Genomic DNA, 19,749 nt, shown 5'->3' with positions numbered 1-19,749 from the left:
CAGATTCTGTGGAGGGATCCGAATTGGCTGTATGACACAATCAAGCCTGTTTATAGTAACCATTCCTAACAATTCAAAGAATAAGAACAAACTTAAAATAGTCTTAAAGTCAGTGGGCGCCTGGGCGGAACTAAACATGCAGTCTGTCCAGCCTGCTGCACCAGGCCATTATACCAGCAAGGGCGATCTCTATTCGCGTCCTCGTCCCCGCACATAGGGGACGCAGGTTAGCATTTCACCAGGTTAACTTTCACCAGCGTCGGCAGGTTAGCATTTCACCCACGCAGGGGGACGGAGGGTCGCCAGGTTCGCATTTCACCAGTGTTAGTTTTACTGAGGTTAGTGTTAGGGTTAAGGTTTGGTTTAGGTGCTACCTGGCGGCGCTCCGTCCTCCCGTCCCGTGGGGAGGGGACAGAGAAGGGGACGCGATTCTCCCGTGGGGACGCGAATGGCGCCCTATCTCCACGTGGGGACACGTGAGGACAGGTCCCCACCGTTGGGACGCGTCTCCGGGACTGCATGGGACGCAAAAAGAGATCGCCCTCCCTCCATTATACAGCAGGTACTGTATCGGATTGTTTTGGTTGGAAATAAAACTGAAGCAAACCCCTATCATACCATAGCACTGCTAGATTACTGAAGCAGTGTCTGAAAACTAACAAAGATGCCGTGGAGCATTAAGAATGTTCTATTAGGATTAGCATTTTCCAATAAACAACGTCAGTGTGTCAACTCCGCCACAGAGATCAGTATCACCCGGTATGATAGTATAAACCCACTATAGGGACATGGTATTTATTGTTTATTTTGATGACAGTAATGCAAAGGCAATTTCAGGGCAGTCATACTAGCTAGCAGAGACAGGATGCCTGTCGGCTTAAGAGTGGTGACAGACGCAGAAATACTATTATAAAGAAACACCAGAGAATTTGGTTATTCATAAAGGAATGTGTTTGCTTGAACATTTTGTTTTATGCCCTGAGGCTATGTAGAGTACAAACTAGGAACACGTCCTTTAAATCTGTTTTTGTTCTGTATTTTACCACCTGCACTTCACAGTTATTATATTCAAGCAAGTTCAAGGTTCCTATTTTGAAAGTTAAAACACACATAGTTTTGAAATTAATTAAATATCCAATGGCACGAGTGCATATCGTCGTTGTCTGGTGAAAACCTTGTATGTCCAAAAACCGTTCGTTTTGCATTTTTCTTTTTAAAAATGATTTAAACTAGTGAAAACAGCCGATCTACAAGCACACAACGCCTTGCGGTGCTGCTGTTTTCACTACTTTTGTGCGACCGCCTTGTATGATGAAGCAGGACCTTACTTTACGAAAGAACGTACAAATTTGAAACTTGGAGATACAAGGTTTCCGCTCGACAACGACGTTATGCTTGATTGAGCAGAAGAAGATACAGATTGTATTATGCTGTAAGAATGGTCGGTATAAAACTACACAGGCTTAACTGGACACGTGTCTCCTCCAATCCCAGACTGAACTTGGCTCTTCGTTTTTTCATGACCCCATGCACTTACCCCAGGCGATCCTACCTGGAATCCTTGCACAGTGATGCGCACCGTGTCCCCTACCTTCGCCCTCGACGGGGACATCAAAAGTTTAGGGCCCTTAGGAGCGGCTGAAAAAGGGAAGAAAAGGGGGGAGGGGGGGAACAAACCATTAGCAAATCCTTACTGGACGCAGGGGCGTCACAAGGGGGAGGGGGGAAGTGGGACTGAGTTACTAGGGCCCAAGGTGGAGGGGCCTTCATTATTTTATACTTTAGCTATTGAAAAATAGCAGATATAAAAGCTCACAGCGCGGCACCGAGTGCCGCGCTGCGAGCTTGTAGATCTGCTTTTTGAAAAGGTGTGCAAGTCTTTGAATTATGTACTTTTTAAGCGAACATTTGTAACTCAAATTTTGCTTCGGGGGGGGGGGGGGTCCCTGGAACTAAATATTTTGAGATGGGGGTCCGTGGCCAAATACATATCATTTTGGGGGTCCTTCACATGAAAATATTTGAGAACCACTGACATAGAAACATATTTCAAATCCTTCTAAGGTTTTTTTTTTTAAACTTAGAAGGATTTGAAATATTCAGACTCCGCACAAATTTTCACGATTTAAAAAAAATAGCAGATCTACAAGCTCGCAGCGCAGCACTCGGTGCCGCGCTGTGAGCTTGTATATCTGCTATTTTTCAATAGTTAAAAATGTGTGTGAGTCCTTGTACCCAGGGCCCAGAATTTGGTGTGACACCCCTGCTTACTGGACACCTGTGTGTTACTAGAGGAGGGAGAGAGAGACAAATACAATTTCCTGTCAATTAAGGTTATGGGTTCGAGGGGCGAGGGATCCGCGCAGGTTCTTTCATCTAAAGGGCTGTGGTGGATTTATTCCCCCTTGGAGAGAAAGGAGACTAAATTGGGTAGATACTCATTACTGGAGGAGAATGGGAGCGCACCGGGTGGAGTGTGGAAGCAATGAGATAAGGAACACTCGGGGAGCTAATTCCCTTGTCTTGGAGCAGACAGCAGCCCCCAGATAGCATGTGGACCCTCTGAAACAATGGAAGGTTGAAGCGATATGGGGCGTGTGTGTGTGTGTGTGTGTGTGTGTGTGTGTGTGTGTGTGTGTGTGTGTGTGTGTGTGTGTGTGTGTGTGTGTGTGTGTGGGGGGGGGGGGGGGGGGGGGGGGGGGGGGGATGTTCTCCCATCCCATTCCATGAGTTCTTATACTGTGCAAAGGTGCATCTGATTTGAATTTTTATAATGTCATAAAAAGGTAAGTCATCCTTTTACTGGTAAACCTCGAAAAATATATATTGCACAAGAGATTATATTGAAGAGTCATGCCAAGAAAAGTGCCATGAGTTCCTGGGAGTGCCGGGGGGTTAAATTGGGCCTACATAAACTCGTTCTGCATCGTTTGAGTTGATTAACAATTGCCCCCCAGATAACCGTATCGCACACCGTGTGACTCCATATGTCAGACATCGGGCTAAAGCGGCACACGCAGTGAGATATAAGCTAAAAGGCGTTCTTATCAATAACAGCTATAAATGCACAACACATGAGTTCCCCCAATTAATTTGGTTCAAACTCTTAAAATAAATCATTGGGCTGCTTGTTTACATTGATGAGTTAAACTAAAAGGATGAATAAATAAACAGATAAATGACCTTCGTTTTTAGCCATTAATCAAGCCACAAACTGTCCTCTGTGGCTAATGAAGCATAGCCTTTTGTCTTAGCCAGCTACTGACTTCACAGGCTTGCATCAGCCTAATGGATTAGGAGTTCTGTTATCACATTTGTAAAGGGGATTGAAAATGTGCCCAGCTCACATATATCAAGTGAAGTCTATGGGGTCCTTTACAAAAAAAAAGAAAAGAAAAAGAAAACAGGAAAATCTCCCATATTTTATTCCCAGAGCAGCAGCGGACCTGGATTGAGGTGGTCGTGTCTCACACTACATGGTGTTGTTAGAGACAAGCACAACAAAAGCCACGGAGATATTACATTTACCTTTTATATTTCAGGCACTTAGCTGAAACAGAGTTACAAGATCGACTGTTGAGTAAACTTCAAGCTTATAAACTTCAAGTTTATTCGACAGCGACATTACAAGAGACCAGCAGTTAGGAGAACAAGGTCCCTGGCAGACAATCCTATACATCTGGTTTAGAACTATGCAACAGAGAAGTGCTAGGGAAATAAATGAGGGACTGGCTCTGAACCGAAGCTTAGAGAGAGACTTATTCTTGGAATCAGAGCGGATTCCAAAGTGTCGGAGTTATTGCAAATCTTCAACACAAAAACTGTCAAAATAAAAAGCTAAATCAATGCAAAGTTGTCTTACAATATACTGTACAGTAGGTCTAAGGACAAGAGGAGAAAAGGATGAACAGTTTATGAAAATATTAACATTCTGCCAAATCACCAAAGACAAAAAAGTGAGCAGTTTGATGTGGCTAAGTGCACCATGCTGGAGATGGACCACGTCAGGGGCTAGTATTTTTGCACCGATGATGCCAGGCGCCATCGTTTGCCACCACCTACACACCAACGGATGGGTATTTTTAAATATTTGTGTAACAGCATCACATGGAGCTTGTGAGGCATATGGCTGGGGAGGAAGATGGCTGATTTTCTGGGAAAGCCTCCAACAGCGACAGTTGGCGTTCCTACGTCACCACCTTTGATTAGGGACACCATGCAATGTGAGGGACCTTCGCGTAGTGCTCGCTGTGGGTGAGGGGCCTCGCCAGGAAAACGAGCCCACGGCCCACATGAGGCCCGCCGCCCCAGAGACTCACCCTCTCCAATTTACAAGAAGGAACAGTTATCACTTCAGGGAAGGGTCACCGCACAGACGTGCCCTCTGCGAAAGCGACTTGCGTCCCCAGGTAGCACTGGGTGTGCTTTAATGCCGAGCCAAAACCAGCAGCAGGTCTGCCCCGCAGCATGACAGACTTGTGTGGCTGGAGATAAATGTGAAAGTAGACAAAGGCAACCTGCTGTATTAGCTGGTTGACTGATTCTGCAGCGAGAGGAAAAACCGGGGAGGCGCCCAAACGCAATGGTTGACTTATACTCCATCGCAGGATGGTGACGTTTGCAAAAAAAAGAAACAGCAGATCTAAAAGCTCAACGCGTAGCGATGCCACCATGTTGCGAGCTTGTAGATCGGCAGTAATTGACGGTAAATTTGCATAGACAGATAAGTGTTCACCTTCATTTCTATTTGTTCTGCTGTTGCACACACACACACACACACACACTCCTTTGCTGCCAAACCACAACCTCCACCCCTCATTTCTCACATGGCCCTCTTCTAGCGCCACCATGATTCTTGCAAAACACATTTTTGGACACTGCGCCTAAAGATTTTGCCCTAAAATCACGCTAAGCGGTACACAGTATCTCTAAAGTCATGTCATCAACATGGATCTGTCCCATTTCCCATATTCCCTTCTGATCGGCAACCATTGCCTTCTAAAGTTTGTGTATGCGACCCGATGGTCGCTTATCTCCAAATTAGGGAGTCTTGCTGGTTATACTGTATACCGCTGCATTGTCTGAAGGAATCCAAACCAAAATATGTTTTACTCTTGTGTACCTGTACAAAAAGATGTAACAATAAAGTACAACCTTGAACCTTGAACCTTCATATAGCAAGCGTACAAGCTGGCCTGGGCTACTTAATGCAGAGGATGTCACGAGAACGTTATCTTATGAATATGTAAATGATCTACAGGTGAACACGGATACACTGAACACAGATGTGTTGTCGTACGGCACAAACACACGTGTACGTGTGCCCGAAAATTATGCACATACGCAGGCATAATGCATCTGCTTACCCATACAGACAATATATCACTTGCAAGCACAGTACACCAATTCAAAGATGAATTGTCACAAGCAAGCAGACAAAGACACTGGCACCATGCACATAACATACATCACATACAAATCTGGCGAGGAAGTGATATGAGTTGGATATGAGGAGGCACCAGTCCCCTTTTCAAAGAATTCTACCTCTTTTGACTAAAATAAAAATAAAAAAACAGACACAAATCTCACCCTAGCTCCTTGTAAACGCAGAGGCAAAGACTTTTTTTTTTTTCAACTATTAAAATATATGCTGCTCACAAATTCAAATCTGGGAAGACAGCGAAAAACGCAGGCTTGGAGGGTGTGTGTGTGTGTGTGTGTGTGTGTGTGTGTGTGTGTGTGTGTGTGTGTGTGTGTGTGTTATATATATATATATATATATATATATATATATATTCTTTTTTTCTTTTTTCATTTGAAAGTCGTCAATAAACAGAGTAAATAATCACATAAATAGAGTGCAGGGAGAACAGTGTAATGCCTCAAACGAAATAGGAAACTATAAGTAAACAAAGAACTAAATGGACCTGTTAGAGTCCATTTGGTTCCATTTGTATACTGTCAGAGTTAGGGGAGACACTGACATGTAAAAGTTTGAGAAACACCGCCATATAGCATATTATGCTGCATATGCTATATGGCACATTCTGTAGCACAATATGGAGAGGGGACTTCTAAGGCCGCGAGCTGGCCCATATCCATTTGTATGTCAAGCACAGAGCAGCTCGTGAATATTCATAAACTGTAATACAACACCGGTCGGTTGTCAGACTGTCGCTCCCTCTCAGGTGGCAATATTACATGTCTGAAATATGTATTACTTATTATGGGCACTGTAAAGACGTCCTTTTCATTTCGTGAACAAACACCTGAGAGAAATAGTAATAGGGGTGTGTGTTTGTGTGTGTTTGTGTGTGTGCGTGTGTGCGTGCGTGCGTGCGTGCGTGCGTGCGTTTGTGTGTACATGGGCGCCCGCGTGTGTGTACATACCAAAACAGAAACTACGTTCAATTAGCTCATACGTACAGCACAATCAAAAAGGTGGAATGATTAATAATTTTAATCAAAGGTAGGACTTTCTCTGTGCTGCATTTAACTACTCGCTTGCACCACCAGGACAAGCACATTTCTCTTAGACGTTTCAAGATGGCTCTAGCCCCAAGCAGCTTTGTGAATGCTTTTGAATTTCAAGTGAGCTCCAATTAGAATCAACAAATGCACATCTTCTGTTCTCTATTCTCAGGGTGGCAGAAGAAAAGAGAATGTCTAGAGATGCTCTTTCCATCTATTTAAAGAACAAAGCCAGTGATAAATTAATGACTTCACACAGCACAGAAGAAGCCTTGTCACAATTTTAAGGCCATTGACATTTAGCGAGAGTCTCAAGCTCTCCTCAGGGTGTGTCATCCGTTTTATCTTCAACATGTGTAAAACACGGAGCTGTTCGATCATCACTGCAACATTGTCTTGGGAAGACGGCGAAAATCGCAGGCTTCGAGCCTGAAGCTCATAGAGGTGTACAGTAGAGGTGGGGGTAGCACTTTATAATGAAGTACCTCAATAAAGGCTAATTAACAGCTAATAAGGCACTTATTGACAATTAATTAACAGCTAATAAGGCACATTAACAATTAATTAACTCTTATTCAAACATTATTAAACCGTAATTAACGAGTTAATTATAATGAATTAACAACTAATTAAACACTTATAAGATACTTATTAACCTTAATATGTGATTATACATCTTAACTCTTCTAGTGCCAAAACCGAATAAATTCGGTTTATTAAAACGTATTGAGGAGTGCCAAAACCGAATAAATTCTTTTTTTTTTTTTTTTTTTTTTTTGAAAAATTTTTTTTTTTTTATTTATTTTTTTTTTTATTTTTTTTTTGGACCCCATCAAAACTAGTGAACATGATTTCAATCGCGATTTTGCATGTTCCAACCCCATACAACCCCATCTAACATACAGGGCAGCCATTTTTGTTTACATAACAACATAACATAATGGCTATTATCTCAAGAATGCCTGAACGGATTTCCAATCGGATTTTTTTGTTTGAAAGCTGTGAACAAACTGCACAAAACCACAACAATGCAATCCAGGATTGCATTGGATTTTTTAGAGCTCATTCTTCTCTGTTTTTTTCCCATGCATGAGGTGTGCAAGGTTTAATCGTGGCTAAATTGCCGAAAATAGATCTTCTAAAATGCTTGGTAGCCAATAGCTAACTTCAAGCTAACTTCATCCTCTTCCTGTAAATGCACAAAGGAAAGTGTTCTGGCAAGTCATGGCTCCAGGGCTTGGGCATGCATTACCAGCATATCTCTATTATTCTCTGGCCACTGGGATGCCCTCTAGTGGTGATAGGCTGGCATTAAATGAGTTAATAAGGCAATAATAAGGGGGGGTAGTGTATTTATGAGATACTTAATCGTTATGTGCTTATAAGTTCTTAATTAATAGTTATAAATGTATTATAATACTATTTAGATTTATAAATGGTTAATAAGACTTAATTAATAATTATTAGTCCCCTTATGGGAAACTTAATATCCGTTGAGTCCTAATTGTGCATTTAGAAACCCTTTACTATGCACTTATTATGAGATCAATTAAAACTAACAAATCCTTAATAAAATCTTTAATATAACAGTATAAACAACAACAAGTCATTAATTAAGCCTTTATTAACACTTTATTAGGCAATTTAAAGCCACCTATTCTAAAGTGGGAACACATCGGGTACACCCGCCACTCTGACATGTCTCCTTTCCGACATGTCAGAGTGGCGGGTGTACCCGAGTCTGCAACATTCGGGGTCGCCACAGCACCAACAAAACTCTGAAAAGTGATGACTCATCACTTTTCATCACTAAAGTCGATGGGAGCCCAACTTGATTTGGCCGCTGTGGCGACCCCGAATGTTGCAGACTCGGGCGCCCTAGCTAAATCATTAGAGCATGCCCTGAGCTACATCTGTGCAAAATTTTGAACTTTTAGACTGATTAGCACGAGAGAAAAAAAACCCTAAGGCCTCCGACTAACATGAAAACGCACCCATACGTGTATTGTTTTCTAAGGCCATTTCTAGCCCACAGAATGTTTTTTGTGCAAAACAAATGCCTGCAATGGATTCAGCATGATGACAAACCCCTAGTTAGACCCCTCACATCCCACTTAAAGCAGATTTTCTTTCAGTAATTTTTTCCTTTATATTGTAGTGTATAGTAAGTGAAGGTAGATAGGTCGTTTTCAAAACTTTGCCCCGGTGGGATTCCTTGGGACTTTTTTTCCCTCACTAAGGACATAATGAGGATACAAAATCAGTTGAGTTTGCTACTATTGCAATTTGTTCTAGGTCTAACCCTAAAATGACTGGACTATAACCCCAGGTAGCATATTCCACTGTGAAACAACTGTTTAATTCTGTTATTTAGATAAATCTGCAGGTGTCATCATCTGCCGTTTGTTTTTCAGCTGTGCTGTCAGAGACGTTCAGACAGTCACTGTGATTGGTTGAGAAACCAGTAGTCCTATTACCTCCCGCCCCCCATTTGCTGTGATTGGTTTAGAAGTCATGCTATGGGTGCTTCAAAGGGTCAAAAAAGGCGAATTTGAGATGTTCTTCTTCTTAATCATATTGCGTGTTTATTATGATCAAAAAAATCAAAATGGCCGCCTGGCGGCCAGGGGGTGCACGTGCACCCTAGGACACCCCTTAAAATCGCCTATGGTAGCATTCACCAGCGTGGGACTAATGCAGTCAAATGCTCTACCACTGGGACATGAGGTGAACAAAAACAAGCGCTCCTACCCCAATCTAACTGAGTTACCCAAACAAACTGTAACATATATATTTAGAGGGGTGATATCAAACGCAGAGGCATGGATGCCCATCCCCCCAACAAATCCCTAGCTCAATACTGCAGACACAGTGACTTTGCAGGTAATAGTTTTGCTTCTGATATGTGTTTATTGCTTTTTGGATTATAACTCACAACAAGGCCACAGAAGCCTCCTTTGTTCACACTTGGGCGCTGTTCACAGTGGGTTAATCCTTTAAAACAACCTTGACAACCTGTTGTTTTGCATTATTCACTGTTTTGTTTTGTCTTCCTTTCATTCCCTCTTCGTGTACTTTAACTAAACATATGTTTTAAATCTGACACAACATGCTTGGCTTATCTTCTTTGAAGAACATAGAACAAAGAACATATTCTACCCCACCACCCACACATACAGTACAGTACAGGCCCATACATAACACAACACAATGATAGGATCAGATGACCTGGGAGTAAAGAGAAAGGATAAATTATAGGTGAAGACAGGTGGTTATAGTGAAAATGAAACAAAACAAAATGGTGATTTCGCTTTCATCTCTAATTCGTTCTCACAGACTCACACCTGTGCGCGTGTGGCTGTTACTCAATCTGATAAGCACAGTATATCCCTGCTGTCGGGCCTAAACCACGCTAACTCTAAAAATCATTTCATCATTTTTCAGAAAATGAAAAAACATCCAGCTCAAGTGGAGTTAGGAGGTTTTGGCTGAAGCGTGTTTACTACTTTTCATAGTGCGTTCAATAGTAATGATTTTTTTTAAAGCACAAAAAAAGCAAAATAGAGTTAGCTGGTTTCTGCCGGACAGTGACGATGTCATAGATTGAGCACATAGCCCTTTCTGTGATGTTATCTACTTAATAATAAAGTTGAAAACCAATTCAGAATGTCAGTTCAAAACTATAATAGTGTGCATGGCAAGCTTTATCTTAATGAGGGAAATGTGATTTACACTTCGCTTTTTTTCAACATAGATCACAAATGTATCACTAGGACTTTGTGTAATCCAGCACAGGTATAAATGTATTCATTAACTGCATTATCCTAACGCGTGGAATTGCATTAACTACATGAACCCTATTCAAGGCTGAACATTCGTCAAAAATAGAACATCCGCTCACAATATCATACGCTTGTACAGAGTAGAGTAAATCGTCTATTTTTGGCAAAGAGAGGGAAAGGCACTATATAAATATATATAGTGTGTGTGTGTGTGTGTGTGTGTGTGTGTGTGTGTGTGTGTGTGTGTGTGTGTGTGTGTGTGTGTGTGTGTGTGTGTGTGTGTGTGCGTGTGTGTGTGTGTGTGTGTGTGTGTGCATGTACAGTGTAAAGGCCGTTTCAGGCGGGAGACTATTGGCGCAGGCGTTCTCGCTTGGATCAGCGGTGGATCGCACTGTAATCATTGTTGTTTTGTCCTCCTGTGCGTAGTGTGGAAAAATAGCTGACCACAATCCAGCTCTTGCCGCCCGCAGGCGCGCATTAAACGAGCACGAGTTAGAGAATTTCACGGGACCGTGCCCGCATTCCTCCCCGTGCTTCAACTTCTCCGTGCATCCCAACCACCCTTCAGAAACCGCTGACGTCATGTGCATTCGCAAATAGAGTTCTACTTTACATGCTGCCATTAGGCGGAAACAGGGAAAAAAATCTGTTCTACGTCTCCCGCTCCGTCGGTTGTGTTCGAAATAAACATTATCCAAACAAAACATAGATTCGCACAAAGTTACACCTAAGAGCGAGTTAAGAGCTACAATCTATTTTTGTTTGTTTCGCTGGGGGATGTAAACAGAACCGCACCGCATGACGTAACTTCCCGTAAACGCAGCACTTTCGCCACAACTTCCAGAACAACACACAGCGCAGGTGGAGCCCAGGGTGCTCAAACTCACAGAGTTTGGTGGTTCCTCCTCAGACTCAGGGACATCGGTTCTTGAAAACCATTGGTCCGATCAAATTACTTCTCGGCCACGTCATATGTGGTCCGGGGCCCTCAGGGATCCTTGAGGGAGTTCCAGGCAGTCCCCAGCTAAATGATAGTTAGGAACCAATTGGACCCTTATGGGTCTGTAATTCTGAGAGTGTATTTGCACACTCTCAGAGTTAAATTAACATTGATTTTACAATAACAATTGGGGTCTCAGAGATAGAAACACCATTAAATGGTGGTCCATAGCCTAATGCAGGGGTCCTCAAATACAAATCTTGAAGGTCCAGAAATATTTTTTTGAAACAGGTCCGGGTCCGAAAAAAAAGGCGAAGGCGAAATAAGGCGGATACATTTATACAGTATGTACTGTATGTATGTATGTTTATTTTATAATCATTAGAATTGTTTATTTTAATTATTATTATTATTATTTGGAACTTTGGAAATCTCAGTTGGAACTGTTACCCCTGCTACCCGATGCTGGATAAGCGGTTGAAGATGGATGGATGGATGAATGGATAATTATTTATGCATGTAGAGTAGGCTACATTATTTACATTTATTGTGTAGCAATAAAACACTGGCTTATAGTTTAATTATTGGAAACTAAAGAGCATGAATGCAATATTAGGCTTGTCGTTCAGAATGGAAAATAAAGTGAAACTTAGCGTGAGGGGGAGAGGATTACTTGACATTCAGTTGACACACGTACTGCACAAGCCAGACTGTGCTGGTTGCCTATGTCAAATGGCCAGTCAAATCAGGGTCAACGAGTCATAGTTATTAACCTAACACAGCCTAGGATAGCTGGCAATAATATGCGACGACACATCACATTGTTAAAGACGCATGATCACGCATCGCGAGTTTCGCGACCATTTCTCGTCTAATGCAAGCAGTTGGAGCCTTACATCGTGGATATTAATGTGTTGCTGTTGTCCTCTCCAATTGAACAGCCAAAGGTAGAAGATCTCTAAGTTATTAATCCAGTGGGAGCAATGGTTTCCAAGAGGTTTTAGCAACTTTTTCAGGCAGCGAGCGGCATGAGTGTGTGGAGAGGGGAGGGGAGGGGGGAGCAGCATGGAGAGCGCTGCTTCGGAGGGAAGGAAAACCTTTGATCTACAAGCCCACAGCACGTTGCACCCGCTACGCTTTGTGGGCTTGCAAATTGGCGTAGGGGTGTGTCTTGTGAGCCTGTGTATGTGTTTGAGCCCCACGCACACACAAACACAAATCACACACATTCAGTCCGATCGTCAGATACAACTGTGCGGAGATTTCTCAGAAATGTGCCGCGGTCCGGACGGAGGTGCGCCTGGGTCCGGACATGGACCGCGGTCCGCCTATTGAGGACCCCTGGCCTAATGCATCAAACTGGGGGCTCTTGACATTAAAATGGTTGAGAATCACTGCTAGAGCCAGTAAAAATCTTCTCTTATGGGGGTCCCTGGCATATCTTTTCAAATGGCGGTCCGTGGGCTACTAAGTGTCAATTTGGGGGTCCTTGACATGAAAAGGTTTGAGAATCAATGTCATATGGGACACACATGCCAAGTTTGAGGTCAATTAATCGGACAGTGCCCTATGCCCCGGACAGTCACAGACAGTGATATGTTCGGGTAATTAACACATAGATAGATATACAGGATGTCCTGGGTCAATGCCACCAATGTTACCAAAATGTAAACAGATTACAAATGAACCTGGTCACAGCATTATGAATTGCTTTCCAAATTTAATTCATCCATTTGTAACTGATGGAAGCATTTCACTTCCATCAGCTCCCTCTGCCTGTCCACCCACTCCCACACGCACTGTAAAAGAGAAAGGATCTCTTTTTAAAAGCGCATGAAAGACAGAAATGTGGGAGAGAATAGTGACAGTAATAATGAACATCGGCCATGGTTTCACTCTACGCTTCCTGTTATTCTTGCTCATTGCACGGAGGGTAGCGTCTCTGCTTATCACGTCGGTGTGGCGCGGTTCATCCACGCCACGACCATGCCAGCATGCTGCCTTTGAAGTGTTAATGAGATCCCCATCATCCGCCAGAAGCCATCTTTACTGTACACTAACAAAAAAATCGAACCTCTGTTCGAAGTGGAGCTGTGTGTGTGTGTGTGTGTGTGTGTGTGTGTGTGTGTGTGTGTGTGTGTGTGTGTGTGTGTGTGTGTGTGTGTGTGTGTATATTGCAGTTGATGCTCAGGGCAGGCTAGACTCAACAGCACCTCTCTGGTCACCCAGGGTTACTACATACAGGCTACATACAGACCCACAGACCCACCCACCCACATACCCACCCACATACCTACACACACGGCCACGTATAGGGAGCTTGTGTTCCACACAGCTCCAAAAAACAATAAAAAGAGAGATTGTCTCCCTTTCTTTCACTTGGATCATTCACCATGAAAGCTTAATGTTTGACTTTTTCCCAAAGTCGAGTACTTAATTTAACATTCGACATCTGTGCCACATTCTTCTCCAGCTTTGATACTTTGCTAGTCTGCAAACAAATACCCCTGCAGCCACATTGTTGTCTCTCTGTCTTTGAAAGATGTGTGTTGTAAGCATTGTAGACCGTATGAAAAGATAAAAGGCCTACCTGGAGCCACACATTTCAATTAGACGAAGGGGTGGGCGGCCCTCGGTGAGTGTGCGTTTTTTTCAACAATATCACATTGGCCAGTGAGCCTGTTCTCATTTGACTTCTCTAATTCAGGCTGACTTTTTCAATAATGGCGGTGAGTTAACTCAATCTAGCGACAGACAGCCCGATGAATTGCCCTGTCAGTCACTTTGGAGTTTTGCATTCGGCAACTTAACTCGCAATCTGCTCGGCTGTAATGCAATTAAGCAGCATCAAATGAGAATCAGCGTTGAGCGTTGAGCTCTGAGTACAAGTATTTGCAAGGGAGACATAAGGGAGGGTGGGGGGAAGGAGGTGTGGGGGTGTGGGGGGTACCCGCCTGTAGAAGGAGGTGTGGGGGTGTGGGGGGTACCCGCCTGCTCGGTTGCCGAGCGACACCAGGGGAAACGAGAAATGGAGAGAAAGGTGCGCGCGCACATGCGCACGTGGGTGTGTGTGTGTGTACCGGTAGTGTTGAAGGAGTAGGGTGGTGGGGCTGAGAGAGAGAGAGAGGGGGAGGGGGAGGGACAGTGATGGGAAAAGTACTCAAATTCTTTACTTAAGTAAAAGTATCAGTACCACAATGTAGAAATACTCCATTATGTTCACAATTGACTTGAGTAAAAGTACAAAAGTATTGGTATCAAAATGTACTCAAAGTACCAAAAGTAAAAGTAGTCATTATGCACAATGTCCCATTTCAAGTTTTCAAATGTAGAAAAATCTTGTGAAAATTTCAGTTCTACAAGCTCACAATGCGTCACATTGTGAGCTACTTTCCACCACAGGTAGTGTTGCGATGACAAAGGGGTAAGGTGGAGAGAGACAGAGGCAGAGACAGAGAGAAACAAAGCAAAAAGGAACAACCATGACTAGTTGGTCTGTGGTGTGTACTCACCCAGTGTGACCTCTGTCTGCATTGGCATGGACAGGGCCGGGTGTTTGACCTCGCAGCTGAACAGAGCGTCGTTGTCCAGCTGTGGGTTGAGGGTCCAGGTGAGGCGGGCCTGCACCAGCACGGAGCCGTCGCTCTGCGGGAGGTGCGTGTGGCTGAAGTAGTAGAGCGGGTCGGTGCTCTGCACCCAGCGCGGGAACTCCCGCGACACCACCGTCTCCGGAATCACCTCCGTGGCGGGGCTGGGCTCGTGCGACTGCGGCTGGCCCTGGGTGAGAGTGTTGGTTTTGACAGCAAGATTTTGATTTGGTTTTAGTCATGGTCTTTTGGATTTTTTGTTTTTTTTTGTTTGAGTCTTTAGTCATCCGAAATGTTTTAGTTTTATTCTAATTTTGTCGACTAAATATACAGTTGGCGACAAAAATGTATTTTGGCAGGCCTTGGTGGCGTCGTAATGGCAGATTTTATACTTGGTTGCGTACAGAAAATAGACGATCTAACAAGCTCACAACGTGTCGCAACGTGAGCTTGTAGATCTTCTATTTTCAGAGCGAAACACCCGAGCGCAACCAAACACAAAATGACTTGTCATTTAGCTTTACTGGATCTTTCCCCACTATAGTTCCTCCCTAACATTTTAGTCTAGTCTTTATTTGTTGACAAAATTGTCAAAATATTTAGTCTTATTAGTTTTAATCATCATAGCTTAGTTTTTATTTAGTTAGTGTGGTTGCTATGTATAGGCAACACACTATTGTATTCGGTCCGAGAATGTTTTCCCAGCAAAGTGCACCTGTGTTTTGTAAACTTTCTGAGTAATGTTATTCGGGTTGGGCTGCTCCGGACTACAGTACTCCTCCCACAGTCTTGAGTCAAAACGAACGGCTTCATCTGGAATCGTGTGCTTGCATTCTTTTTTTTTTTATGACTTTATTTTCAAATTTTCAAATTTTTCAACAACATCAACATCACATAAAAACAACCCCTTCCACCCACCCGCCCCACCCCCCCTAGGCTCTAAAAAAAACACATAAAACAGACAATATGCAAACAAAACATAAAAACAAACATAAGCAGTAGGACAGGATATTACACTTTTGGACAGGGACAACTCCCGCCACTTTCATACAACAGTGGCTTCAAAAAGACAGAGTAGATAAGCACAGTACATTCTGATACTTAGTTAAAGGGATGTTCCTCAGCAGGCAATAAGAGGGGTCCAAGCTAGGACAAAGTTCTTGCTGGCTCCCTTGACTTTATACCGAGTTTCTCCAATGGTATGAAGGAGAGGACCTCCTTCAACCATTGTGAGAAAGAGGGTGGCTTTTTGGATTTCCAATTAAGAAGAATTAGTCTGCGAGCCAGCAAGGAGGCAAATGCCACCGCATTCGATTGAGGAGGTGTGACTGAGCAATCGGGGGGAATTATGCCAAAAATGGCTGTGTGGAAAGAAGGAGTTATTTCTGTTCCACATATACGTGAGTGCATATCGAATATTTGTCTCCAATAGTTCTCCAGCTTATGGCACGTCCAGAACAAGTGGCCTAATGAGGCTGGGGTCTGGCTACATCTCGGGCAGCCAGGGTCCGGAATGTTGAATAATCTGGCCAGCTTTTCCCCTGAATAGTGGAGTCTGTGTAGTATTTTAAATTGAATCAAACCGTGTGCTTGCATTCTGCTAAGAGATACGTTGTTGTTGAGATACTTTATTAGTGAATTAATTTCCCCCATTGAAAATGCAAAAACGGCAACCACACTTGCCATTTTCCGGAATTGCATCTTTCTAGTTTTTATTTAGTTTTTGCCAGTGAAAAAAACTAGTCGACGAACATTTTCCGTTGTGGTTTCGTCCACTGAAATCAACCCTACCTGGGTGTGCGTGCGCTCCCGCGGGCTCTCCGTGTACAGGCGGGACAGCCGGCCCTCCGGGTCCAGCAGGGAGAGCGAGCGCTGGAGCTTGGTGTCGTCCATGTCCCGGCCGACGAGCGGCCGGGCGCCGCCCCGCACCCCGGCCGAGCCGCCGCCCTCCTCCAGGGCGGAGGGGTGGATGTAGGAGATCACCTCTATCAGCTCCCCATCGCGCTTGAAGTACACCTGAGACACACAGCAACACGCAGGATTGGAACGTGAGAGGAGGCTGTAGGCTGTGGTGGAAATGGTACTCCTATTGTTTACAGAACAACTTAATTTTTTACAACAAGGGTTCATATTTTAGATTGTAATTAAAGAATATAAAAGATGAGTGTTAAAATTATTTCATTTACTTCTTTCTATTGTTTTAGAGATTCTTATTTCAGTGGTTGGGGGCATGCGTACAAGTGGCTATAAATATGTCATTTTACACAGAATAAGTCCATTCCCAAGATACAACGCAACCTTTCATGGTTGGATGTGACTTATGGGGGCTAGAAGTGTTACTGTAAATAGCAATAAAGAAACTGCTGGCTTATTGTGTCTAAAAATACATATTTAACCACTTGTACGCATGCCCCCATGCGTACGCATGCCCCACATTTTAGCAAGGTAAATGCGATAAAACAATAGAACGAAGCAAATGAAAACATTTTAACACTCACTTTTTCTTTTCTCTAATTACAATCTAAAATAGGAACCCTTGTTGTAAAAAAACAAAGTTGTCCTTTAACTAAAAGTATCAATACTGCAAAGCTGAAATAGTCTGTTACAAGTAGAAGTCCGGAATTCAAAATGTACTAGAGCAAAAGTACAAAAGTGTTGGCATCAAAATGTACTTAAAGTATCAAAAGTAAAAGTACTCATTATGCAGAATGTCCCATTTCAAGTTTTCAAATGTATAGAAATCACTTGAATATAGCAGATCAATATGCGTTGCATCGTGATGCATTGTGAGCTTATGGATTGGCTATTTTCAAATGGCCGAAAAATAATAATCAAAATCTACAAAGTAACTAGTAACTAAAGCTTTCAAATAATTGTAGTGGAGTAAAAGTACAATATTTGCCTCGCAGATGTAGTGGAGTAGAAGTAAAAGTACAGACAATTGGAAATACTCCATTAAAGTAAAGAAACCTAAAAAATTACAGTACAGTACTTATAGTAAGTAAATATACTTAGTTACTTTCCACCACTGGCGGTAGAATGGGGACTGCGGTGCAGAGCGGACGGTAGAGATGGGAATAAAAAGATAGGGGCCAACAGATGGATAGCGACATAAATATTCTCCGAACTCATTCTTTACACTCCAGCACACAACAGGAAACTATAAACAACCTGAAGAAGTTATTCTGGATAGAGTTGTAGTCAGGGAATTTTAATAAAACCCTGGGAATAAATTCCTTACCAAACAATTTCTTCACCAATGTGTTCGTAAAGGTGTCTAGTAACATATATAACAAAGATTGAAATTCAACATCCCTAGCAAAATGTTTGACAGCTAGGGTAATTCTGGGTCTCATTCACTGTACTATAAGGGAAAAAATCACTCCCAAAAATATGCTTTAAGTAGCATGTTAGGGGTCTAACTGGGTGTTTTTAATTATTCTGAATCCATTGCAAGCATTTGTTTTGCACGAAAAACATTCATTGGGCCAAAAACAGACAGAAAAAAACTATGGTTTAGTGATGAGTCATCACTTTTCACAAGGTGTATGGGGTCCATTTTCGGCCCAAGGGATGTTTTTCGTGCAAAACAAATGCTTGCAATGGATTCAGAATAATTAAAAACACCTAGTTAGACCCCTCACATCCCACTTAAAGCATATTTTTAGGAGTGTTTTTTTTCCCTTACAGTATAGTGAATGAGACCCAAACATTTTGCTAGGGATGTTGAATTTCAATCTTTGTTAGATATGTTACTAGACACCTTTACGAACACATTGGTGAAGAAATTGTTTGGTAAGGAATTTATTCCCACATTTGACAGATATTCTGCTAACTTTCCCTGACTATTGAGTTGCCGCCCATATTAACTCATTAAAAGCCTCAGACATTAACGGATTATAATATCCAGAGTGCCTCCCACCCCCCCCCATTCACGGCCGTTCTCTTATTTTGTCTTATTTTGAAGGCCACCGGAAGTACTTCCGGTCTGACGTCATCGGATCCTTCGACTGAACCGATCATTGTTTATGTGGAGCCATGCTGGATCGGCTCGTAGCGTTTATACATGTGTTTTATAAGCGAGCATCTGCCTCCATCTTCGCTTCTAAAGTGTAGTTTTGAGATAATGGACATTAAAGATGAGGCGGCCCGTCCACCTCAATGTTATGGGATGACTATTGTGTGCTCGTGGAGCCGTGATGATGACAAATCAGCGCGGATTTCGTCTCCGGAGCGTCGGCCATTGTACTAGGTATTTTTACTCGCCGTTACAGTAATATATTACCTTTCCCGCGACATCGCGTGGATGGCACTATAGATACTCTATTACTTTTCCCGCGACATCGCGGGGTTGGCTTTTAATGAGTTAAGTGTCGGTTCTGTATCGTGAGCTGCCACAGCGTAGCAGGCAGTCCTTCCATATTATAGCTGTTGCCTCACCATTTCATGAGTCTATTAAACATCCCTGGCTCCCCAATCCCCCGACAGGGGATTCAAGCACCCATTTCGACACATAACCCCCAGATATTAGCATTGAAATAAGGCTGCATAGTCACTGCCGGCGGCGTTGCAATTTCAGAAACTGATTTACTTTACTTGCCTTTGTTGTTGAAGAAAAGAAAATTATAATCTGCCTATTTTGGGGACCTTTGGTCAATTGAATTCAAATACAATACCAACAATGGTTTCGTAACATCATTATTATATACAGCATATTCTCTATGGCATACCTGGTCATTGTTTGAAGGTTTTGTACAGGGAATGTTGAGGCATGTTTAGGAATGTTGACATGATTTTATCTCAAGGACTGATGACATGGTGGTGGTAAATATCACTTAAAGTATGACGTAAGGCCATTCCAGTGCCATGTACGCCATAAAAGTGAATGGCCTCATACTGTACGTGCAAAGAAAGGAGACTGCACCTTCTGTACTGTATGAACACAAATATGACTTTACAATGTCTACTT

At 42.8% G+C, this 19,749-nt stretch overlaps 1 protein-coding gene across 1 annotated transcript in view; it reads right to left on the bottom strand.

The window, feature by feature from the left end:
- The window catches only part of igsf21a (immunoglobin superfamily, member 21a), a gene marked incomplete at both ends in the record, with an annotated part of 328,063 nt that overhangs the window by 20,523 nt on the left and 287,791 nt on the right, over positions 1-19,749 (bottom strand). Inside the window, 3 exons of the mRNA XM_080728598.1 lie at positions 1,538-1,638; positions 14,706-14,970; positions 16,572-16,796. Coding sequence (XP_080584724.1) covers positions 1,538-1,638; positions 14,706-14,970; positions 16,572-16,796 — 591 coding nt within the window. The remainder of the gene's footprint in view (positions 1-1,537; positions 1,639-14,705; positions 14,971-16,571; positions 16,797-19,749) is intronic.

Source organism: Nannobrachium achirus (genome assembly GCF_963921795.1).
Source record: "Nannobrachium achirus genome assembly, chromosome: 6".
NCBI classification, from domain to species: Eukaryota; Metazoa; Chordata; class Actinopteri; order Myctophiformes; family Myctophidae; genus Nannobrachium; species Nannobrachium achirus.
Note: the sequence above shows the minus strand (reverse complement) of the source record. Positions and strands in the feature narration are given on the sequence as shown.